General features: G+C 44.9%; 1 protein-coding gene across 1 annotated transcript in view; it reads right to left on the bottom strand.

Moving 5' to 3' along the window:
* The window catches only part of LOC104531950 (voltage-dependent T-type calcium channel subunit alpha-1H), a gene marked incomplete at both ends in the record, with an annotated part of 41,421 nt that overhangs the window by 10,557 nt on the left and 5,252 nt on the right, over positions 1–25,612 (bottom strand). The window contains 13 exons of the mRNA XM_029087228.1: positions 245–354; positions 2,325–2,476; positions 10,372–10,585; positions 11,447–11,536; positions 12,847–12,972; positions 13,592–13,718; positions 15,919–16,103; positions 16,213–16,281; positions 16,426–16,549; positions 16,967–17,067; positions 17,765–18,199; positions 19,852–20,060; positions 22,202–22,292. Coding sequence (XP_028943061.1) covers positions 245–354; positions 2,325–2,476; positions 10,372–10,585; positions 11,447–11,536; positions 12,847–12,972; positions 13,592–13,718; positions 15,919–16,103; positions 16,213–16,281; positions 16,426–16,549; positions 16,967–17,067; positions 17,765–18,199; positions 19,852–20,060; positions 22,202–22,292 — 2,033 coding nt within the window. The remainder of the gene's footprint in view (positions 1–244; positions 355–2,324; positions 2,477–10,371; positions 10,586–11,446; positions 11,537–12,846; positions 12,973–13,591; positions 13,719–15,918; positions 16,104–16,212; positions 16,282–16,425; positions 16,550–16,966; positions 17,068–17,764; positions 18,200–19,851; positions 20,061–22,201; positions 22,293–25,612) is intronic.

Genomic DNA, 25,612 nt, shown 5'->3' with positions numbered 1-25,612 from the left:
GATAGAATGTATCTAGAATTTTGTGAGATTTCCTGAATTTCTTCTGTAAAGCAGTACCAGCAGTTCTTAGAATTTTTAGTTCCTACACTATAAAGTTTGCACCCATGGAGAGACAGCCCTTTGCTCTTCCTTGCACACAGCATGTAGTACAATCATAGTAATGCTACATTTACTCAGCATCTGGCTTTGAAACTGGGTCAATACAGCTCTATCCCAACTGCACAGGACTTTAAAAAACTCTCACCTGTCCTTAAAGAACCTTCGAAAACCAAATGCCACCAACTTCAGAACTGCCTCGAACACAAAAACGATGGTGAACACATAGTTGCAGTACTTGAGGGCTTCATCCAGGGACTGAAAAGAGAGACACCAGTTAGAGCAGCCCAAGCTAGCCTTCCCTTGAGCTCCTGGAGAGGGACTGGCAGGCACAAGGGTGGCACAAGCACAGAGATGTAAGAAGTAAAGTCATAACAGCTTGCAGAGCTCAGTTACAAAACCGCACTAAATCACACAGCAGAACTCAAATAAAGGATTAGACACTGATGCAAACAAAAACCTCATGAGCACTAACACCACTCATGCTAAAAATGTCAGGAGCTATCAATTCTCCAACTTCAGTGCACAAATAGTTCAGTCTGGGTCAGAATAAAAATTTTACCCTTTCCCCACGTAATAAAGTTTACTTCTTCTGAACTGCCTAGCCTTAGGTAGAATAAAACACTTGATGGATCATTTCTTTATTCCAGCATGGCAATCCTGAGGACAACAGCTTCGCTTCAAACACTCAGAAAAAAATAACTAATGGTGGAGATGGATTAAATCTTGCCTTTTTGAAAAATGTTATATCTCTAGAGTTGAGCAAAGTATGTCCATATTTGGTGCAATGTTCACGCTCTCTATAGAGCTGCTCTCGGAAGTCAGGAATCCACAGTGTTTATACTTGAAGATGATGAGTGTTTATAATGGATTTCATTGGAACTGTAGGCCAACAATAGCAAAAGAATCTTGCTGGGACCTTAAAATAGATAGTTGCAGAGTGAAACAGCTCTTTGGTTGGGTAGGGATTTGGGGAGAGGAGGGAGGGAAGGGGAATTTAGTTAAGTGTAGCATAGGTCTCTTGCAATAAGAAAATGACAGCAATGAATATCAAAATAGACACAATTAGAAATAAAATGCAGTGGAGGAGTCTCCAAAGCAACGTCTGCTTCGTTGACAGCAGAAGCCTCAGGCCACAGGAAAGTTCTCCTCGTCACATTTGTGTGATGATTGTGCTTTGCTGACCCCAGATATGTGGGATGACCATGCACGGATTTTTTTTTTGGGAACAACAGCTGAAAGTTCTTCAGATGTTGGCATTCCTCAATGCTCTACTATCCCTATTTTTATTCCAGTGCCTAAAATAAAATAGCAACTTAAAAGACTGTGGGACAATTTACTATTTCATCTGAAGCACACACTGCCTGAGCCTGAACTCTCTCATCATTTATGATGGTTTGCATTCACCATGGTTGTTTTACATGAATATAAAACAAGTATAAATAAGACCTAACCTGGATAAATAACATTTACATGCAAAACAAAAGCTGTTATGCAAAGGAATTATGGGGGCAGAACAGCACACAGTCAACTGGTGTAAACCACAGAGGTGTTACCCTGTGGCTTGGTGCCCCTCTGGTTTAGCTTCCAGGAGGCATTTGCAGGTTAACTGGCAGACCATGCAATACTAGAAAAGTAAACACTGAGCCTAGAGCTCTGTGAATTATAAAGTGATGGAAGATTAATATATGTGACAAATGGACAGGCTATATGATTTATGCCAAAGGTTTTCTTGGGAAAAAAGGATTTTATGATAGATAAAGAAAAGTTGTACTTAAGAGTTGGTTTATTTGAAATTCATTGAGGAAAAGAAATGTTGCTGTGCAGGCATTCACTTCACGTTTCTATCTGTTAATGGAATATTCTAAACCTCTGGACTGTTTTACAGTCTGAGGGTCAGTCACAGCTGGGATCAGGAGAGGAAATATTTGGACTGGTCTTTTCCTCGTAAAAGTTTAGTTCACTTTCCGTTTGCCTTATTCTCTGGGTTTTTTATGCAAGATCAGGGAAATCAAGTTTTTGGCTGGAGTAAGTGACTCCTGACTGGTAGAGCTGGCCTAGAGTTAGATGGATTGCAATGCTGAGGCTTTCAAACACCAGGGAAGCAGGGCTGGCTGCAGACCTTGCTGGTCAACGGTATCCCAAGGGAAGAGTGAATGGTCCTCAGGTCCTCTGCAACCCCAACACTGCTGTGTTTCACGGCCAACACATCGATGGATGGCTCTTACCTTTGGCTGGTTGTAGTGCTCCATTGACATAGTGATGACATTGACCCCAATGATGAACGTGATGAAGAGGTCAAGATAGTGGCTGGTACAGAGGGTGTGAATGTATTTCCGCGCTGGGGAATAGTCAGCGTAGTAAGGTCTGCGTTGGGCTTCTGCAGAAAAAGAGAAAGAAAGGCAATGCAATGAACACAGGCCCTGCTGCATGGTTGGCAGCCATCACCATGTCCAGATTTGACACGTGGGAGAACTGATTCAAGGAAGCCATGTGAAATGGCCAAATACTTCCACCTAGAACCTCCAAGAACCATAGTGGGGTTATCAGGCTGAGCCAAACCTCTGGTGCCTACAGGAGGACCTCCAGAATTTTAAGAATCAGGTCTGTTTTTCTCCCAGATTCTCTGTTCTTACTGCTCTTTCTCAGGCTAGAGGACAATCTTTTTACTTAATGGGACCCTTGTCACAAACCAGGAAGGGTGAGAAGCAGGATGGAAATGAGACCCAAAGCCAAGAGAAAAAGCTTCAAACCCAGGAAACATTCAACTCCAGTTTAGAGGGAAGGCTTAGGGCAGGTCTCATTGGTCTGGACTCCCATATGCATCTGCTGACGTCAGGCGTGTTCCACACCAGAGAAGAACATAACCTGAGCTCAGCTTCTGTGACAGAAGGGTTTTGGTGAATTTTAAAGGTCTAAAGAAATCATAGCGATGCCTGTGGCAAAGTAGGGCACATGCTTGAGAGTTAGTAGCACACAGGAGAACATCAACAGCAATGGAGCAGGGTGCTCAGCATTTGTCTCTACAATGGTTATCAGCACAAGCTCCTCTGGAAATATAAAACCAAGGGCATGGTTGCATCTAAAAAAACATTCAGGCTACGACCACATGAATTTTACATCTCTACCTCTGGTCATGACTCTTCCTTTCTTCTCTTTGAAATGGGGCAATTTCAGCACATGTCCAAGTTTCCGGGGCTGTTCCAAAGGAGAGTGTTTGGACACTGTCTTGTATCACAGCTGTATTTACTGTGTGTGTCTCTCTTAAATTAGTCTGTGATCACAAGACGGCTGTGGGCACTCAGATGGACTCAAATTCTTTTCAAACTTAAGAAATATAAATATTCAAAGAGTGCACTTAAGGCCAAAATCAGCATTACCGTAGATTTTGAAGGTGGCATAGACATGTTAGGTCATATGAAGTCAGAGCAGGTTTAGCTCTTAACAGAAAGAGGGGTTTTTTTTGCAAATGTTTCAGCAATTTGGCTTTAAATGCATGAGGAGCTGGGAAAAAGGAGTTGCTTCACCTTCAATATAAGGAGGGAAATAAGTTCAAAAGTACTCAGTGCCCTCCTGAAATACATCTTGCACTCCTCTCATCTTGCTAATATCTTTCAGATGGAGTGACTCTTGAAATCTGGTTTTTCTTTTTTTTTTTTCTTTTTTTTTCTCTTTTTTTTTTTTTTTTGGTAGTGCAACTGCTGCCAGATTAGAGTCCAAAACCCTAAAATAAATTGGATAAAGCGAAACTTAATCTGTTGCTCTCTTTCAACTCTTATTTTTTTCTGTAGTTAAAAGTGGAATAGAGGCATTTGAAAAACATTTCCTTCTGACCAGGGTCACCTAGACTTATTTTTTTTCTGCTAACAGGTGTGGTAAAACAAGATGAAAGCAAACACAATTGTTTTTGAATACATTTTTCTGTTGCTTTCATGTGCCTTAGTTCTACCACTCATTTTGGACTGCTAGAGCTGTCTTTGCTACTGAGCTTGGCTAATCTTCCAGTGCATCTAAAATATAATAATAAAAACACTGCTGTATAATATTTAAGTCTGTACCAAGTGCTTTCATGTGTATTCAGGATTACAACATACTTTTGGGTTTGTTTTTTTTTGAAATGTCTTCTTGGGAATGCAAAAAAATCATTGTTGTATCTCATACCTCCTTGTTGGGATGTATGAGAATACCCCAAATAGTCAAATGTTATATTAAGGGACTATTTATTAATGACTAATGGTTGATTAATGGATCTCAGCAGAATATCAGCAGTGATGGGCGGTGTGTGAACGCACTGGCTAGCATTGCATGAGGAAAACAGGTTGCAGGTGACTGCAACTGCTCTCTAACCTGCCCAAATGCAGCCATTAATTAATTACTCAGTAAAAGATCAGGTGTTTATCATGTTTCATAAACTACTTATGTAATTCTAAAGCATAATCACAAGAAGACATTTCCCACTGTAATGCTGCTGATCAGAAAACCTTGTAGGCTGCCTGTCAGCAGCAGAGCTCTCTCTGAACATGGGCTGGATACACAAATAATAAGAACGAACCACCCAGCCATAAAGATGGGTCTGTTTTATTGAGTGAAAGCATCTCAGAGGTGTGTGTCTGCACACTCTGCCAGTGCTCAGTGCTGGCTATGCCTGGGCAACTGGTTGCTCATTAAACTTGGGATAAACTTAACCTGGGATGAGGGAGCTCTAGGAAATGCCTTACTCATTTAGGATGCACTACATCCCTACAGCCAGCTTAACAGATGAAAAAGAAACTTCTCCTGAGGGGACACACACACAAGGACAGTCTGGGATCAAGTTGACAACGCTTTGAAACACATGCAACAACACTGGCATGCTCGGTGCAGTGACCCATGCAATGTCCATTAGAGGAGATACCGCTCATGCCAGGCTACGGTAGTGAGCAGGGGGTGCAGGAAGGACAGGCCAGCTTCTGCTCTCGGTGATGCTGGTGTTAGGCTGGGGCGATCCCGGGAAGGCAGAGGGGTTGCAGCAGGGTGGAAGCAGTGAGAAATCAGCCGCACAGCTTCACTGCAGCTCTCACCTCCTCCGAGCAGGAGGGAGACTGTGTTTCAGAGCTCCAAGGTTCCCAGCTCTGCTGGGTCACTCTTCATCCCTGATCCCTTGAGGAACAGTTTTACTTCAGTCAGGTGGCTCTGACCTCCTTTCAGACACACATTTTTAGCTTTCAATGTGAACATACTATGTTATTCTCCTCAGTTTGGGTGTAAGTGTTCACTGCACACACCTACTGCTACAGCCTGCTCAACCAGAGATGTGGGGTCTGCAGAACCTATATGAAAAGAACAGTGGACCACGGGGATGTGGGCACAGCAGACAGGGGAGATCTAATACATCATTAATTACAGCAGGCAAAATGCAACCTGTGCCTGGCTTCTCCAGGGAAATGGTTTCTGGGATGAGACTCCAATCAGCCAACTAATAGATTTGTATCTAACACAGACAAGTATCCCTGCAGCTGATAATTTGAATTAGTGGAAATGCAGGAGGGAAAGGAGAAACTATCAAACATATGCAAAAAGAAAACCACAGTTCTTTCTCACCCTCAATTCTAGATGTTGGCTAATGCTTGAACCTCACCTCTCTGCAGAGTATTTAAACTTCTTTGCTTGGGATTCTGCTGACATGAAAATTAATGAAGCACTGTCTCCTAGCTTAAAAGCATTTAGGTTGGCATTACAATTGCTAGCTACAGCTCCTCCGTTATTCTCCTCTGCATGAAACATTAGAAAGCCCTAATGGGTTTATATGCATGCTTGGCACAGAGTAGCTCTATACCTGCAGCTGCCTGGAAAAATAAGCAAGATGGTTTGATAATTCCCTAGTTGGAAATACTAAACACTCAGCTATGCAGTGCCCAAAATTTTAGTTACAGCTCAAATGTTTCTGCTGGATACAGAGATGGTTGTAGCATTGAGAGGATGGACTAATTTAAATCCCACTGGGTGCTGCCCATGATTGCTCACCCGTAGAGAGGAAGAAAAGCTTGCAGCCGCTGCTCTGAAAGGCATCTCTGCTGGGTCTTAAAACACAACTAGCCTCTTCCTTCTACAACACCCAGATGCTCAGCTCTGCGTTGGGAAATGCTGTGGCTGTGGCCATGCTGCTCTCGTACAGAATGGACATCAGGAAAAAGCATTTGCCTTTTCTCAGCTCTTAGTTTCTTGGGGGTCTTCCCATGGACCAGTGACTCAGGGACACTACTCAGGGCTAAGTTCCCCCCCTGGGCTGTGTCAGGCATTTCCAGCTTTTCCAGTGTCACCTGCACTGCTCTTGGCACGCAGTGTCACCCAGACCCTGCTTGCAGCCTTTGAAACCCAGGGTACTGCCTGTCCTGGACCTGACATCATGCTCTGCTCAGTGGGCCACCAGCTGTTGGCTTCACAGCAGATACAGGCGGGTTGGATTTGGCCCCCGTATCCTGAATGCAGAGGAGATCAAGCCGATTCATGTGGTTTTAATCAAAAACTTTAATCTAGGGAAGCTGATTTCAGTCTGTGTCTTCTGAGAACCTCATTAAAAGGTTAGAAGCTGCAGGATTATTAAATTACACTACACTAATTTACCGAGTAGATACAGAGGATGGAGGTAGTGACTGTGTCAGAAAAGTATTCTAGATTATCTCGAATTTTTACCTTCACATGCAAAAGTATCTTGTGCAGTTCTCCTTTTAAAATCACATCGATGCATTTCTATGGTGTATTCAAACCCCTGCCCTCTCTTCTCACGTGAGCAGAGTTAACTGGCAAACCCAGTGCCTTCTTCAGCGCTGGTCCTGGCCTCAGCTGAGTTTATTGCAGCCCAGTCTTGAAGGCTGGGCTCTGCTGACATGTTGGGTCCATGAGCTCTGGTGCCAGTGCCTCAAATGATGCTTGTTACAGGAGCAGAGAGTCAAGGCACTTTGACAAGGGCCACGAGGTCCTAATCCCTTCATGATAGTGGCCCTCAGATGGGAAAGAAGAAACTTTTTGGAAAGTTCTGGGGTGGTGTCTGACAGCAGAGATGTGGGCTGAGAGGGACCTTCCTGCCAGGCTCCTGAAAGGTGTGAGAAGTATCCCCAAAATGAACACACAATGATTTCCCATTCCACCAGGACGGGGTCTGATGAAGGAGCTGTGTCCTGCTGCAGGACTGTGTCCTCCACAGACCAATCCCTCTGCCAGGCTCGTAGCTCTGCACACAGGGTCAAAATCCTGGACCCAACCTGCAGAACCTGGGATTCATACCCAGAGCCAGCTTGGATGGGACCATCCAGGCACTGATGAGCTGAGGTTTAACCCATTTCCAGGCCTGAGCTCAAGCCTACTCTGGCTAAAGGGTGTGTTTCTGTGTGTGTAGATACCTAGAGATGCCCAAAGACCTCAATACACAGAAACACACACAAGGTTGCTACACACAGAGGACATTACAGACAGGAGACAGGACACAAAGACAAGATGCCAGGCAGACACCGTGAGTCCAGATGGATGGGTGTTGCTCAGACAGCACATCTGTTAGCTGTGCTGGGTTTTACTCTTGTTAACAGCACTAATTTTTCCTCTCTAGAACATCTTCAGGCCAAATGCTAGAAATGGCAAGTGAAGTAAAAGCAGGGCTCCCTGCTAGGCTTCCCAACGCAGGCTCCTTGCTTCTCCACTGGTCTCCTGTGCCCACCCTGCCCTGTGGGGACCAACCTCTCACTGTTCCTCCATATGGGTGAGACACACAGCACTGGGGCACATGAAAAGCTGGCCAGCCTGCTGTCACCGTGCAGCATCCCATGCTGGCATGTGCACACACACTCCCCCACAGAGATTCTGCCACGCACGGTACCAACATCTCACATCTTTCTGAGTCTGCCATGTTTTTTCACCAATTCCATCATCTTCTAAATTACCCTGGAGGTGAAAACTCCTCCCATTTGAATAAAAAAAAAAAAAATCTATTAAAATATAAATAGTAATCTTCCAAAACATGTATCAGATATTTGATTTCACCTTGTTAACAACTCAAATTTGGATGCCAAGCTGTCCATGCTGAACAGAGGCAGGTAGGAGACCTCAGAGAAAGATGATCCGAGGTAACCTCCTGGAAGCCCAGCACATGGCCAAACGTTTAGCCTCTCAGTTGCTATATTAGACTTGATCGCCTTCCAGAAAGCTGTCCTCCTCCCTGTGTGCTCTCAGTGAAATGTTACAACCCACATCTGTGCAATGCCTGGGTCTGTGGTCTGAAATATCTCCTTGACTCTGTCCTTCAAGATAACTGTATGAAAAGGGGCAATGTAACAGTGTCCATCACTTTGACAGGGACCGGCTCTTTTTGGTGAGCCACAGACAGGCTTGTGATAGGATTTACTTACTAATCAGGAACCGCTATCCCTCCTTACCTGTGCCCCCGTCTATCTTCTCTAAGGATGCTTCATGTTCTTTGCAAATAAGTTGTGTTCTTCTTTTAATTGCATATAAACTTTGAGTTTATCTGAATGTCTTCTTGGGTCAGCACATTGAGGTAGAAATACTGCACAAGCAGGAGAGCTCTTGACAGCCTGAAACCGATTTCTCTTACTGTGCTGGAAATGCTGCCTTCCACTTCTAATCCTAGCTGGAACCTCAAACCCCCAAACCAAAATGGGAAAATGGAAATGAAATTGCATTTCAACTCTTCTAAATCTCTGAAGAGATTCAATGTCTGTTTGCAGCTAGCTAGTTTGATCTGGATTTCATTTTAACTCAGCTACTTAACTCCCAACTAGCTAAAATGAAATGGGTTTGGCCTTCACTGTGGTATCAGGTCAATCTGTCATTAAGGCCCTGCAGAGACCACAGGGCAGATGTTTAGTGCTGTTTAGGCTCTAGTGGAGAGGACCACAAGAGCAGGAGAGGAGCTGTGAGGGATGCAGCTGCCTGCCTCCTGACTCACATGTGGATGGATGGAGGAAATGGGCTGGGGTTCCTACTAGCAAAGCTTCTGACTGCCACGTCCTTAGAGCCAGGTCTAAGACTATTCGATCTAACTGCAGTTTTCCCAGCTGAAAATGGATACCTCCAGTTTGATATCTGGGAGACAACTAGCCATTCATCACAGCGAGATATTAGGTCCTTCCAGGAAATGACACAAGGCAGCACAGCACTAGGCAAAGAGCCACAGGACTGCTGCAGCAAGCACGGCCAGAAGCACTCAAGTCTTATCCCTGACTAAGCTGATCTTTGATCACAGTGGCTGAGCCATGTTCCCTCACTTACTTCTAAACAATGCTTGCCAGCACCTAATGCAGGCCATCCCTCTTCACTTAAACTGGCTGGGAAGTCGGTGTGGCTGGTTTCCTGGCAGTTTCCCTGGGAATCCCCACCAGATGCTATAGGCAGCTTGTCCCTGGTGGAGCCTGCCAAGGAGCAGTGGAGGTGAGAATTAATACATGAGAACCCCTGGAAAGGTTTGGGTCAGGAAAGGAGCACAAGCTCAGGTGTTTTTCTAGTCTGGTTTGATGGTCCCTACTAGATCCACTAAGAAACAGATTTCAGCTAAAGCCTTTTTGTTGCACCCTAAGGACCCTGCATCTGGCCAGTATTTCCACATAGACTGTTTGCAAGGACAAATTTGAGTCCCAGCACATTGCCCAGCAGTGAAGGGCTCCCCAAGCCTGTGATGGGGCAAGCATCTCTTGTAATGGACATCTTCCAGAGAACAATTTTCTGGACAGCCCCATCTTGGGGCTCCATTCCTTTCCCCAGGGCTGTCGGTTTGTTCATTCCCTCATGCAGCATGTTTCTGGCATGCGGGGCCATGCGCTAGGACTCCAAAAAGCATCGCAATTATTTTGTCTAAGAAAAGAATTAATAAATCAAAACCACCACCATCATCAAGACGCAAGCAACACGTTAAGTCACAGGGTTACCCTGGGGACTGGCCTTCACGCACACGGTAAGCATTGCAGCTGTTTACTCACTGCATCCCTCAGCCACATCGCGAGCTCCCACTTGGTGCTTGGGACACTTTTGCCTTGCAGAGTGTGCTAGAGGACTCTGCTTGGAGGAGGATTTTCTCCCCAGTTAAGTAAACAGGTAATGCTTTACATCAGGCTTGTAGAGGACAATTCCAAGGTGTTGGCAACCCAAGACTTAAGGTACTGCCAAAGAGGTAATAAAGCAAAACAGCCTCTTGAATCCCATGGAAACAAAACCAAAGGAAAATGAAAGTCTTGCTTTGGGAGCAGGCAGGGCTCAGAAAGATTTTGGTTTGTAACGCAGTCTACCGACCAGACAGGTACATCTCCTTACTCCTGCGCTTTTTCTCCAAGCGTCTCAGCCGCTTCTCCTCCCGACGCCGAGCCTCCTCTGCCTCCTGGTGCTGTCGGCACTTATGAAAGTTCTCCACCACTACCCCCACAAACATGTTGAGCACGAAGAAGCTGACGATGAGCAGGAAGGAGATGAAGTAGAGAAGCATCCAAGGGTTATGGTTCTGGATAGGCTGGTGAGGTGGGAAATTAAAAAAAAAAAGAGAGAAGTGGCATAGACAAGATGTGCGTAAGTCAGGATTTGGGGCACTCTGTAGCAACAAGACAGTACAGTCCACTTTTGCAGGGAGAAGGAGAAGGCTGGGAGGAGTTAGGAGATTTTTCCCAAACCAGTTTCCTTTAATTCACTTTCTCACTGACTAGAATTTTGTTGTCAAACCCATCCTAGCCTCCGTAAGTTGGCTTACAGGATGTAATTAGTTTGGTATTTATTTCATACAGCTTAAGATAAATCTCAGTGGATGGCCACCATCCTACCTGTGAGATCATATTAGTTAAACACAGGCTCCAGCTATTTATTTATTTATTTATTTATTTATTTTTGAGATGAAGGCTCATGGTTAATGTTTCTCAGTTGTTACGTGATCTTCAGAAGCAGGGGACGATTAAGTACAAAGTCTTACTGTAGCTATGATGGGGTGCTATTCATCTAAGACTCTTGACTTTGCAAATACCACATAACACACAAGCTTAACAATGACTCTTTCATAACAACCCTGGTTGTTTCCCATCTCATGTGAGTTTGCTCTTGTTCATCATGCCTTCTGTGAAGCCACAGTGCAATGGCACATGTGGTCCTCCTCAAGTAGCATCATTCTAATTAAAAACCCCAACAGTGCTTGTTTGTGTGCTACATGGGACACAACCACTGTAAAAGGTACTCAGTGGAGAATGGAAAACCTTGGCACCCAATGGGCAGCCAGGACCTTAAGAAAGTCCTATAGCTCTGCTCCTTCCTGGGACTTCAGAAACATCAGTCACTCAGGCATGAGACTTGTTGAGAGCAACACATATGGACTCTGCAGGACATTTACCTGTTGGTCAATGCCCACAGCATCCAAACCATCGTACATGATGTTCACCCAGCCATCTTTGGAGGAGAGGACAAACAAGGACATGAGGGCCTATAAGAAAACAAACACATAGAAATGGTTGGTCCTGTATTTTAGTCCCCAGAAAAGAAACAAACAACAGACAATGCTCAGCAAAATCAATCCACAACTCTTAACATGTCATTTAGCCTGGTGTTGGTGGACAGATGCAACATATTTTGGCTTGCTTTTACCTATTTCCATATCTGGTTTAAAAGTGAGCAAACTATGGCTGTTAACATTCACATATAGGCTGACATTCACTCAGGTGCATCAGGCTTCTGGTCACCAAAACATGATTAAAAATCAGTAATAGTCAGGCTGGCTCAATGTCATGGGGTTTTAAAAAGCAACAATATATCCCAGCTCCTACTATGGGCTGTCTCACCTTTCAGCCAGTATAATGCACTATTTTTTTTTTTATTTGCAAACATAACAGCTAGAAGTAAAGAGACTAAAAGTGACGGTTGAGGTCCACACATGAGGGTCTACATGCAAAAGCAGTGGCTTTAAGACAACGCTTAACCTATAAACAAGGACTTGTATAACCCTAGGAAATCTGGCTGCAAAAGAACAAGAGGTGACCTGATCCATTTTCACTCAGGATTGCTTCTGACAGATGAATCATAGAATGGTTAGGATTGGAAAGGACCTTAAAGATCATCCAGTTCCAACCCCCCTGCCAGCAGCAGGGACACCTTCCACTAGACCAGGTTGCTCAAAGCCTCATCCAGCCTGGCCTTCAACACTTCCAGGGAGGAGCAGCCACAGCTTCTCTGGGCAACCTGTTCCAGTGTCTGACCACCCTCACAGTGAAGAACTTCTTCCTAATATCTCATCTAAACCTCCCCTCTTTCAGCTTAAACCCATTTCCCCTTGTTCTGTCATTAACTGCCCTTATGAAAAGTCCCTCCCCAGCTTTCCTGGAGCCCCTTCAGGTACTGGAAGGCCGCTATAAGATCTCCCTGGAGCCTTCTCTTCTCCAGGCTGAACAGCCCCAACTCTCTCAGCCTGTCTTCACAGCAGAGCTGCTCCAGCCCTTGGATCATCCTGGTGGCCTCCTCTGGACTTGTTCTAACTGGTCCATGTCTCTCTTATGTTGGGGGCTCCAGAACTGGACGCAGTATTCCAGGTGGGGCCTTACAAGAGTGGAGTAGAGGGGCAGAATCACCTCCCTCGACCTGCTGGCCACGCTTCTCTTGATGCAGCCCAGAATGAATGCCTACATTTTGTTCTTGGAAACTTCCTATGATGGAGGTTCCACACCCTCCTCAAGGAATACATTTTTCAGTGCTCATCTGTTAAAAATTGGTACAGAAAAATCTCTGCAGTGAAGACTTTACCTGCCCCAAATTGTCAAAATTGTACTTCCGCCGAACCCATTTGTAGCGTGCGTTAGTGCAGTCGGTCTTCGTAGTGATGTTTTTCACATCAGGACCATCGCAGTAGTAGAACTTGCCTTTAAAAAGCTGTATTCAAAAGGAACAAAAAAAAAAAAAGAGAAAAAAAACCAAAAAAGCAGCAGCTTTGAAAAGTCTGTGCCCTGATTTATCTTTCTCTCCCCTAGCAGAGTTGTTTGCCCAGTTTAAATTCCTTTCCTTTCCTTCCAGCTTTAATATACACGTCAGGAAAACACCTCTGGTGAAACTTCAGGCCCTGAGACATTGTTGTGCATTGCCTCAGACACAGAAGGAAGGTGATCCTGCAGGCCTGCCCTGTCTTGTTGGGAGGATGACAATCTCCTTCTGAGGAAGAGATATTATATTCATCCTAGTACAGAGAGTTGGGAGAGATCTTGGGAATCTGTCTTTTCCTTCCCCTACCCTCAGGGCAGGCTTAGCTCGTGCTGTGTTGTTCATCAGGGAGATCTGCATTTCTAATCCTGAGAACCTTCCAATGAGCAGATGCCAATCCCACCCCAGAGCATTTCTTCCAGGGTCTGGCTCTTCTTTCTTACCACCTAACTGAAATCTGCCTTTGGAAAACTTTAAGTTCATTACTTCCACCTTAACCCCAGGTGGTGAGAAAAAACAGCTTCTCTTTTGCAGCAGTCACTTACAGATGGCTGTGGTGAGGGAAATACTCTACCTGGACCCCTAAAATCCCAAAGATAATGAAGAAAGCACAGCAGATGAGAACAATATTCCCAATAGGCCTCAAGGAGGAGATCAAGGTTTCTACCACCAGCTTCAGACCTGGGGCTCTGCTGATGACTCTGGAAAAAATGGCAAAACAAGAAAGCTTTTCATTTTTATGCATGTTCTGTTACTATACGGTTGCTTTTCCTCCTCTGCTTAGGCTGCAGTACAGCAAACACAACCCTCCTCTACCTGCAGGCAGCATTCAGAGATGATTAGTGACTTATGTGGACAACTAGAACAATCACAGTCACATTAGATGGAATTAAAAAAAGTGTAAGACATCCTGTCAGCAGGGTGTTGGGCAATTGCTTACTAGTAACAGTGAGGAGGGAATACTCTCTAGGGGCAGAATATCACAGAGGTTCATACTATGGGGCTATTTGTACCTCAGTCCAGAGAGCTGATCCCCTCTGAGGTCTCTCTGATCCAAGCAGAGGGGCACACACCAGGCAGGATCCTGCTTCCTAACCCAACACGTGTGAACAGCATCACAGTGGTACTAGAGAGCATGTCTTGTCCTCTTTCTACAGGCTTTAGTGCTCTCCTGCCCTACTGGCCTGGGCCCCATGACAACTTTTAAAAGAAAGTAATTTCATTTTGTATCCTAATTAGTTCCTGAACTGAGTCTTAGCTAAGGGGAACTTGTGATCAACAGCTCCAAGGCCAAAGGGTCATCCCATTAAAGAGCAACTAGCTCGCTTGCTGCAAGGCTGTGAGAGGCCAGGCATGCTCTGAGCACAGCTTGAAGCAGCTTTTGGGTATGATGGAGAACAAGTGTTTTCCTGTCCTGTATGAGTGCCTGGAGAATGGCTCTCCCATGGGTGTGTGAAAAATGCCTTTGCACACACAAGTGTAACTAGCCCAAGCAAGCTTTCCTGGGAAGGTGGGTATTTCAACAGAAAAACATCAAAGGTTTTTTTTAGGAAGGGCCTGTAGAGGGGAGAGGGTATGAGTCCTTTCAGGCAGCATGAGCTTGCACAGCTAACAATGCTTTCATGCCTGCCAAACCCAGAGAGGAGAGTTGTACGAGTTGTGTGCTGCAGGGACAAAGCATTTCCATAGGGTCTTGTTTGGCAGTAAATAATGTGGCAGTCTGAACTGCACCTATGAAGTGTTAGGAATGGTCCCTGGAGTAATCCTAGAAGAGGCTGTGATAAGTGAAGGCGTCATGAGAGGTGATAAATTCCTCTCTATTAATAGGATCTGGCCTAGTTATTCTCCAAGACCAATTCTCTTCTTTCCCCTTCTCTTTACTTAGGAATTGCCTGTGCCCTGATTTCTGTTCCTAGTTATGTGTGTTCAGTCAGCTGTCCCAAGGTGTTACCAGGCCAAGGCTCATCCAGGTTGACCCAGAGTGGCCAGCACTGCAAGGGGACTCTGATGCCATCAGCAGAACAGAGCACAGGAGCAAGAGAAGAGACAGAAACACTGTTACTTGTCACTAAGGAAATACAGAGCAGCAAATAGCTGTTGTTCTGGCGGTCACGAACCTAAACTACATTGCCTTTTCTTATTGCTCTCATAAGCAAGCAGCTTTTCATCAGAAAGCCTGCAGGTCTCACGAGGTGCCTATCTTATTTTCCCTGAAATTTCGTGAAAAGAGACTTGTGTTTCTTGCCAAGCAGGATGGAAATAGAACAGGAGCCGTGAGCTGATAACAATCCCCCAAGCGTTAACACTCTTTGTTATTGCATAATCATAAACAAAATACAAATTCTCTTTTATTCCTTGTCTTAAATACTGAAAGCATCTCCCCTTCCTCTTCCTAGCTGAGAGCTAAATTACATTAGACATGCAGGCACAGGAGAGCAGGTATAGATGCTGGAGCTTATCAAATTATTGTCAGCACCTGTTCAATTGCAAATTCTTTCCCAGCCAATGCAACCTCTTTGCGTGGGAATGATTGTGAGGGTTGTGCAGTTTAACGAGGAGCCAGACTGATTTGTGAAACACTGATAAAAATGCAGCATGGAGGAGGCATTCACTGCACTAACTGCCTGAGTATGATAACACCTCTCACTCCAAACTCCATCCACTCTTTTCCAGGCTGGCAAAGATGAAGTGTATTATATTATATTATATTATATTAGAACTAATTTCAGTGTTTTCAAACAGTTTCACTAGATAGGAGCTCCCCAAAGATGATTCTATCCATACTGTGTTTCAGCTTTTTATGTTATTAAGCAAGACCTTGATGGATCATGTGCATTTTTTTTTCAAACTCCTTGATCTATCACCACAAAGCAAACTCAGCCTCTCTATCAGTGAACGTACCGGAGAGGTCGCAAGGTCCGCAGGAGTCTCAAAACACGAAGGACACCCAGGATCTTAGCTCCGCCTGCTGATGCCATGGAGACAATAATGTCAATGATAGATACAAAGACCAGGACTCCATCCAGGACATTCCAGCTGCTCTGCAGATACGTGTTCTCCCCAGAGAAAAAGCCAAGAGCTACCACCTACAGTCAGGAGAAGAGAGACATTTAAATCTTCACCCAGATCATCACTATGTCATGTTCTGGTCTTTGCCAGGCCTAACTATGGGCCATAGGATGAAGGTGTAATTACCTTAACCATCATTTCAGCCACAAAGATTGCTGTGAAGATGTAATTAGAAACACTTAGGAATATCCTTTCCTGGAAAACACAGAACAACAAAAAGAGGTAAGTTATTTAAAGATATTAGAAAACAAACAAGCATCTTTCATCTTGCAGGGTTTTGCCCCAACAAGACTAAGATCTGTGTGCTGGATCAAGGAAGAAAATGAGTCAGGTACTCACCGTGCTGTGTGGATCTATGTCTGGTCGCTCCAGTGCTATAGTGATGCAGTTGAGAAAGATGAAGACTAGCACCACGTGATCAAACATTTTGTGGGCAATGACTTTCTGGCACATCACCCGGAACCTGAAGAAATAGTGGGGAGAAAAATATCCTTCAGATGGTTGGATCAATAAGAGACTCCCACCCAGATGGCACATCCTGAAAAGTCTTCAGCAGCTGTGTCACCAGCATCAGCCCAGGTGGTGAGTTATTGTCTCCACAAGCTTCAGCCATTTTTATCAGTGCAGTAAACAAGATGTAATAACAGCTATTATTAATGCTGGTTAAACCACCCTTCTTCCAAAACAGACATGGAATGAACCATGCAACAATTCTGCCCACATGTTACAGAAAAATTTACCTAAAAATCAGGAATTAGATTTCTAAAACTCTCAGTGCTCCTGCATCAGAGAGAGATTTTTGTCAAGGGAAGGTTAGCTAGAAATAGTACTCCATCATCACAAAAACCTGTTAGGCTGGCATTTCACTGAGATTTCTTACCGATTCTGTGGGGAAAACAAGTAGAGGGACCAATCTTCATGAGTCTTGCACCACTGTGGTTTGTAGGGCTCCAGGACTTTACGAATTCGATAGCAGTAACTCTGGATAGAAAAGAAGAAACACCTTTTCTTCCTCTTTTATTTTCCTGCCTCTTCAACTTTCACAGTCCTTTTGTGAAAGGGGGCAGTACATGGCATTTCATAGTGCCTGTAGGGAGTCACAGCTTTTGGGACAGAGATGTGGCAGGCATTGGCACGTTTGTCCAACAAAACAGGGAGGAAAGAGGTGGAAGAAAGGAGCTGCTGTACCGCGAGATATGAACATCACAAAACAAGACTTTCTAGGCAGGTATCGTTCTGAGATCCAAAGTTGTGTCAAAACCAAAAAGGCCTCAAACAACCCAGAAGTTAAACAAAGAACAGTCTAGGCTTTCAAGCCTTCAAGATGCCAAACAGCTCTTGTGAGCAAAGACTTTAGCTAGCTGTTGTGCCTACAGCTCATTTTCGGAAGCATCCTGGGCCAGGGGGACAATCTCAACCAGTTCAAAAACTAGGCAGTTTTACCTCATTAGAGACCACTGCAAGGTAACAACCCAACCCATTAGCTACAAACCCCCCCCCCAAAAACCCCCAAAACCCAACCATTCTGGGAAGTGGATGCCCATCCCTTGGATCTGGATTCTTTTTGTCTCCCCCAGCCATTAGGCAGTAACACATTTCAAAGCCTGATTTTTAATCAGCCTTCTTGGAGTGGGAAAGCCACATAACACATGAGGGCCCAATTTCCCCCTCAACTCACATCCTCCATGTCATCCTCATAGTCTATGGCATCCTCCTTGTGGCCATCGACACGCAGGAAGAACTCGCTGGGGACGTGAACCATCTTGCCGTTGCAGTCTTGGTACTCGGCAGGCAGCACGGCCATGGGGCTGACACTGAGCGAATGGCGCATGGTGGGCAACTGGAGCAGCTCAGGCAGGTCCAGGGAGCTGCGGTAGTCCAGGGACTCTGCCCGGCGGTGCAACGAGTGCCTGCTGACCGTGCTGGACTTGGCATCATCAGAGTCATCATCTGTGCTGCCTTTGCCCTCCCCGGAGAGCAAGGACTCTCTTTCTCCTGACTGGTTCTTCTTCTTGAGGCTCGGGGCTCTGCCCAGGCTATTCCAACTTGAGCGTCGGCTTCCCCAGTTGCTGCTGGTGCCCCAGTTGGCACAAGGGGAACTGCGGAGGCTGGACTGAGAGAGGAGAAAAACATTTGAGGGTTTGTTTGCAGGAGGAAGCCAAAGGATATGGCATTTTGCCCAGACTGGAAGACCCTTCTTGTATTAAGAAGGACATGCCAATGCCTTGAGATGGGAGCCAAGCACCCAGCTAAGCCCACATTGAAGGTACTCCTGGAACGACACCTGCAGCACAGCTACCAATCCCCTCTGCTGCATGACTTCCTACTGTCCTGGCAACATTAACTGTGCATAAAAACTGAACCCAAGGACAGTATTGCTGAAATGGCATTTTCTTTCCTCATGTTCAAGTGGTTTCAGCACACAACTTCCCTGGCTTCCAAAGGGGCTCTGCCACCTGAGTCACCCAAGTGTCTGTTGGAAACTGTGCCCCCATTTGCTTTACTTTCTCTTCAGTTTTGCTGCATGAGGAGATGGAATGAATGTTTCTCTTCCAGCAAATTTCTGTCACTGATTGGTGTGGTAGTGCACTTTGGCTGGCAGGTAGTTGCCAGGATGAGAGCACTTAGGGTCACAGCAGAGAAGCTAGGAAGGAAAACTCCTTTTCTCTCCATGGCTTCCTCCCAGCACAAAATGAGGCAAACTGCCTTCCTCCTCCTTCCCAGTGTTGGCCAGCTTGTCTTCTGACTGCTTCATCTTCCTTGGCTGGTGGCACTGATGTGCTCTCAGAGAAAGTATTCGATGAACAACCCACTCCAGCAACTCACAATGCCATGAAACCCCAAGGCAAACAACACTCATCTCTATTTTCTTTTCAAAAGCATTACCTTGACTAAGCAGCTTACAAAAGGGGATAGTGGCTCTGTCTCTGCGTGAAGTGCCTTCACGGTTCGCTGCCTTGATTTGAGCATGATATTGCAGTTACAGAGCAGAGGAATGGGATAGATAAGCAGCAGCAGAAATCCACTTTGTCTATTAACTCTGCTCCCTCTGTTTTTATTGAGCTGCCCTCCCACCTCCCTATTGCAGCCAAAATGCAACCAGTTGCCAAAGCAGTCAGCTCCAGCCAGATCTCTGCTCCATGAGCTGTGCCTGGTGGCAGTTGCTCAGCTCATACCTTGTTTCCTCTGTTTCCCCTCCAATGGGGCTGCTGTACTGTAACTGGAGCTCAGCTGCTGTGTTGGTAAGGACAAATGCTTCATTTCCCTGGACACAAGGTGGATTCAAGATGAAACCCTAAAACTCTGTGGGGGAAAACAGGCCTCATCCTTACAGGAACACTTGAGAGTTTCTCCAAGACACCACAGTATGGCCAGTGTGCTTGGTGGAAGGTGCCTGCTTCTCCTCAGAGGGGTTTACTGGAATAACTGCATGAACTTACAACTTCTCTCAGATTGCATCTCCCCAGTGAGCTGGCTTGGCATGGACTTCCAGTTAGATACTAGGCAGGAAAACGCTGAATCCCAGTACGTACCTGTCTGCCCTCTTCATATACTCACTGTCCTTGACTGTTATGTTGTCACTGTCCTGCTCCAGCACACTATGCCAATTTATTTCTCCCTCTTGACTCTGTTCTCCTACCTTTCCACATACTTCTCACCTCTATCACCCTCCTTTTTATTTTCCAGCAACATGTGTGCATGCACACACACATATATCACTGGCACCACTTGCAGGCACTTGAAGGAGAGTTGTTAGGAACCTACCAAGGATTTCTGATCGTAGCTCAAGGGGTCTAGTGAAGCGTTACTCCCTCTCCTTGAGTCCACAAAAGTGTGCACTGAATCCATGTGTGGGGAACACTTTGGTGTGGGCATTGGTGTGGCAGCAGTGCGCATGATTATAGGAGGTGGCATGCTTCCTCTGCCCTCCAGGTGTCCATTTGGGGTGACGGCAAGTGAGTACATCTTCATCTCTGGAGAGGAGAGAGAATACGAGGTAAATGCTCAGTGACAACTACAGAAATTACTCTCCAAAATGGACATTGCTTCTTGGGTCTTCTAGGAACTCCGTCAAATGGAGATGAAATGTTGTGGGCAGTAAGATCACTCCCACCACGTTGAAAGGCATAAAGCAAATGTCACTACTTTTTAAGAGGCCTTTGGCTCAGACAGGACTTGGAACTCATTTTCCTCCAAAGGAAGTTTCTCTTGCTCACTGTTTCTCAGGATTTAGAGAGTGGAGCTACAGTTTTGGGGGACTGGGATTTTTTTTGGAAAGAGTTTCCAGGGAAAGGACATTGAGAACTGGCTAAATTCACCCTTAGTTAATCTCTTCTCCTTGGTTTACAGTCTTGCACAGAGATTTTTATGCAGTTCTGATGTGCTCTAAGTTCCTCCACGGGGAAGGCACTAAGCAGACATTAGTCATTGTCTTTAGTCATCTGTTTAGCGGACAGGAAATGGAAGTTGCTTTTACACATCCACCCATCTAGAAGAATAAACCTCCTGTAAGAGGGAAATCTAATGGCACATCTCTGCGGTAATTGCTGAAAGCATCTCTTTTGGCAATGGCAAGTACAGACTGCAAAAACCATATTCACACTGAGAACAAACCAGACAGAACACCTCCAGCCCTTTGGAGTGCCATGATAAAACTAAAAGCCTAATTTCAAAGGCAAAACTAAAAGTGAACTAGCTCCTGTTTTACTGGGTTTAGTGGTTTAATAACTGCAGAATCAGTCCTAAGGAGGGGGAAGGATGGGAGCACCTGTGACCAGCAGAAAAGAAGTACAAGTCTGCTGGGAGAAATCCAGGAGAGTGCAGTACCCCTGCTAATTTTCCCCCCCCCTCCACTAGCTGCTTTTGTGATGCTGTGTGTTTCTGTTGTATTGTCTCTTGAGTTGCTGGCTTATGCACAAAAGACCTGATCTGCACCACTGAAGTCCATGGGAACTGGACTTCACTTTGAGGGGTGAAAGATCCAACTCAACATTTGCTAATCTGCAAGACACGTTCCTCTTGCCAGTGGATCTGTCTACAGACCAACAGCATTTTAATAGAATTGTTAATGTCCTCATGCTGTTGAGTCCCAGGTTGGCACCTATGAGGCTCATGGAGACACACAATTACTCAGGGACTTTGATGGCAAGTTCAACCCTGTTTTCTATTCCTGTATGACCTGAGAAAAGGTGACAATACTTCTCTCCCCTAGAACTCTCTTATTTAAATCTGCTCAGCAAATAGTTGGTACAAAGGGAATTTAAGCTGTGGATTCCTTGCCAAGTATTTGCTCTGGACATTCATTTGATCACTTGGTGTTTGGAATTTGTTGCTTCATCTGCAGACTGAGCAGCTCCATCACCTTGCTGTGATCCAGCTCTGTCTCAGCTTCCCCAACAAATTACTTCTGTTCCTTCCTCAGCTGAATTCCATCTGCTCACCACAATCAATATCATTTCCTTAGCTGAAGCGAATCCTGGTTTAGGAGCATTTAAAGTAATCCTAACAAGAACCCAAGCTCAGAATCAAAGTACAGAGGAACTAAACTGGCTCCTGTTCACCATCACTCTGTTAAAATATGGGAGCCCTTCCTGTCCCCTATCTAGTTGCAAACTCTACGCAGTGAAGGCAGTCACCTACTATTCCATGTTTATACTACACTAGTACAATGTGACCTTACCTCAAATCAATTGCCAGGCCCTCCTGTAACAAATGAACAGCAACATTTCCATCAATCAAACCTCACCTAAATGCATTGGTGTGAGAAACCAAAAAGAACAGATGAGAACATGATTGATTTGAAAAGCTGCTGAGAAGCGGTGTGACAAGATTGCTGTCAGCAAACCATTCTGTGGTAATGATACAGAAGGAACAATGAGACATCTCTAAATATTCTAGTACAGTTTAAATTAGAAAAACATCTGTTTAAAGGAAATATCAATTGCTCATTTAGCTTTCCCAACATTTTTTGCATAGCTGCTCTGCTAACATAGCTATCAGAGTAATTGCCAGATCAATTCTTTCACTTTCCCCTTGAAGTTTCTATGAAAAGATGACTGTGGAAGCAGAATTGTCACTCTCAGAATCCCAGGAAAACGTAGAGACAAGATCGTACCTGTTGCTCGAAGGTCTTTTAGCTTCTCAAAATCATCATCAAAGTTGGCAGATGTCTTGTCCTCATCTGTGTCTGACCTATTGGCATCACCCTGCAGAGAGGAAAAGGATAATTAACAGACCTGATTCATTTAAACTTTATCACAAAGGCCATTTGGATTACTTAGCAGCTCAGAGATACCTCAGCTCTCCATGGTTAGTTTAAGTGTGGCTCCAAGAACCAGGAAGGCAAAATGCCAAATTCCCTCTGTTATTGCCCTGGGGAATGACCCCCTGTAAGTCTTTCTTCCTTGTTTTGATTCATTTTTGTACTTGGACAGAAAGGGTGATGTGGTGATTGTCACTACTGTTCCTGCAATGTCGTTGTGTTTCCTACACTGAGCCCAGCCTCACTGAACAGTGTCCCAGGGGAGAACACGAAAGTGTGTCTGTAATCAGAGGAGTGACTAAGAGAAATTGGCATTGTGGGGTTCTGTATTTGCACTCTCCATGATCCCAGTTGAAAGCACTTAGGTTTTAATGTCAAAGGATGTCAAAGGGTTTTTCTTCTTTATTTGACAGCACTGGAAATTTGACTTAGATCTGAAAACCCAGCCCTGATTTGCTTCCTTCACGCTGGCTGGTAATGGAGATTGCATTGGGAAATCTCTTGGCAACATTGAAGCTGAGGCAGAAGGGAATGAAGCCAGCTTGCCTGGCAGCACAGCATCATCTCAGGACAGAGAACAGCCAACCACCCTCAGAGTGGCTTTCCTCCTGGAAGTCCAGTTATTTTTCCCTTTCATACATAGCTGCCTCTTCTACCAAAAATGATCAGCCTAAATAATGCACAAGCCTGTGACAGAAGAACTATTGTCAGGTTGTCTTCTGCTGGAGCAGTCTGAAGAGAGGAGAGATTCCAGCAGGCTGTCGGCATGACTCTGGCTTGATCCATCAAGACTACAGAAAAGCTGTGCAAATTGATAGCAAATGGTTGGATTAAAGCAGATGATCCCAGAAAAAAAAGAGCACAGTTCCTTAACTGATGCCTGAACAAATCACCATGGTTTCTGGAGACATAGTGCTGAAGTGGCAGTGAACTTAATTTCATCTGTGATGTATTACTAACTGATGCAGCCAAACAAACAGGATGACTGAAAGGTTTAAGCTCCCTTATTCATCTTCTCCGTTTTGGAGCAGAAGCACTAGTGCACAGTAGATGAAAGATCTGAATAATTTTGGAAGGTTTGTCTGCTTTTCCAGAGCAGCTCTGGGGTAGATTTCAAAATGACATGGGAACAATGTAAGCACAAATATGCAATTACGGTCCTGTTTGATGTCTGGCTGCTCATTGCCTTAAGCACAAATGTACTAAAAATGGTTTTGTGGCCATTTAAGCCTATTCTCTTCTAGAGATACTCCTGCCAAACTTGGTCCACAGGCAGATCAGAACCTGAGATCAAGCTGAGACTGTGTACTGCAATTCACAGTACAATTTTTAGTGTCTTTGCTGAGATGCTGCTGATCTTTCAGAGCTTAGAGCAGCTCAAATGTGCACCTCCTTAGATGTACGAGTCTCCCAGGAGTCACTCTCCATCTAAGTAAAAGAAACACCTGAGCAAAAGGAAGGAGAAGTGCACCTCAGTGTCTGCTGTAACTGCTAAGAGCATCACCTTGGAAGAGGGCGAAGTCAAAGAGCTCAAAACAAGAATTTCTACCATATTCCCAATTTACCAACAGAACCAGGGATGACAAAAGAAAAGAAAATCCAGCTCCACTGATACTTCTTCCAGAGAGTTGCCCAAGGAGACTGTAAAGTTCTTTGTTTTACAACCAGAGCTAAGTTAGGCATTTCTAAGTGCAAGACTTGAATCAAGCCCTTTTGAAGCTGAAATATAGCCCTGAGAAGGGTTTTCTGTAGCACAGTTCATACCTCACTATGAGACAACTGACAAGCCCATAGGTTTAATGTCAGGATTTAGAATAAATGGAAGCGGAGAGCAAAATGTGCCCTGCAAATGTCATGCCTGTGGTTGCTGCCCTTTTCTGAGGCAGCACTGAGTGAATAACACAAGCTTTGAAAACTATTCCTTCCACACATTTAAATCATGGTCCGTAACAGCTCCAAAAGGAGCCATTAAGCCTGAGAAAGAAAATGACAGCTATTTGGCTAGGTCTGTCATCATACACTCAGAGAGTATTGCATGAGGCTGCCCATTTCTGGCTTCACATTAGCAAGTGATTCAAACTCCCAGAGAGCAGGTAAGGAAGGGGATCTGTACCGTACAAAGGTACCTGCAAGCTGCCAGGATGCTGAGAGGAGAAAACTTTCTTCTGCCTTCGAGCCATCAGTAACAAAGGATGCAAACTACTGTACCAGGGCTCTCTGTGCCTAAATTCAAGATTGCTTGAGCAGGAGCAGTTTCAGTTATTTGGGTCACACATGCTGGTTATCATCTGTTTGGATTTCCCTGGTATGTCCTCTTTTTCCACCCAGATTTGCTGGTTGGTAGAATCTGAGGATATCTGACACATCTGGCCACTGAACAGTCCCATCTCTGAACTACCATATGGCCAACTGTATTGGTTGCTTCTGCATTCAGTTCAGGAGAATCTATTACCTTAGCACAGACTTTACTCTGCTACAGACTGGGTTGTTTTCTAGAAGAACTGAGGTCCAACCACTCTGAACACAGCTACAACTCTCCTAGAAGAAAACCCCTTTTGGGTTGGAAGAAAGCAGCTACCACAGAACTTGTAGAAACACTGGTCATTCCTTTGCTTTGGTCTTACTAGGTTAGTAGCTAAAAAGTCCACCTTCATCTGCAAAGGTTGAAATATAGCAAAGGTGTTACATCCAGAGCAGAACCAGGAGATGCTGAGATCTGCTACATGAATTTGGAAATAAACCAGTGTCAGCATGAGCTCTAGTCACTGAGACATGGAGTACAGGCTTGTTCTTGGAAAAGGACCTTCTTGCTCTTCTTGGTCAGCTGTGCTGGATCTTCAGGGCATGGGCTCCACTGTACAAGACATCAAGATGCCCACTAACGCAGTGCAGAGCTGTTCATTCTGAAAGTGATGAGCTGGACTACTTGTGTCTTCTCTGTGTGTGCAGTTGGCACTCGCCACCCTCAGCATCCATGAAACAGCCTTGGGCAGTGAGCAGGGTTGTTTTTTACCAAACTGGGACTTGGCTCCTGTTGTTTCAATTAATTTTGCTCTGTTAGTGCTGTGAGGAAGCTAGGAGGGATGTTTTAATAATGAATCTATGCAGACATCCTGTGAAAGACATAAATGTGACTGTGCTGGCTTGAGAGAAGGGAAATTTTGGTCCATGAATATTTCAGTTATATTCCATGGTCAGCGAAGGTTCATCTAAGTGTGATCTAAACATGGCAAATGGGAGCAATTCTAGGGAAAAAATGAAATG

This window comes from Antrostomus carolinensis, unplaced genomic scaffold (genome assembly GCF_000700745.2).
Source record: "Antrostomus carolinensis isolate BGI_N321 unplaced genomic scaffold, ASM70074v2 scaffold29641, whole genome shotgun sequence".
NCBI classification, from domain to species: domain Eukaryota; kingdom Metazoa; phylum Chordata; class Aves; order Caprimulgiformes; family Caprimulgidae; genus Antrostomus; species Antrostomus carolinensis.
Note: the sequence above shows the minus strand (reverse complement) of the source record. Positions and strands in the feature narration are given on the sequence as shown.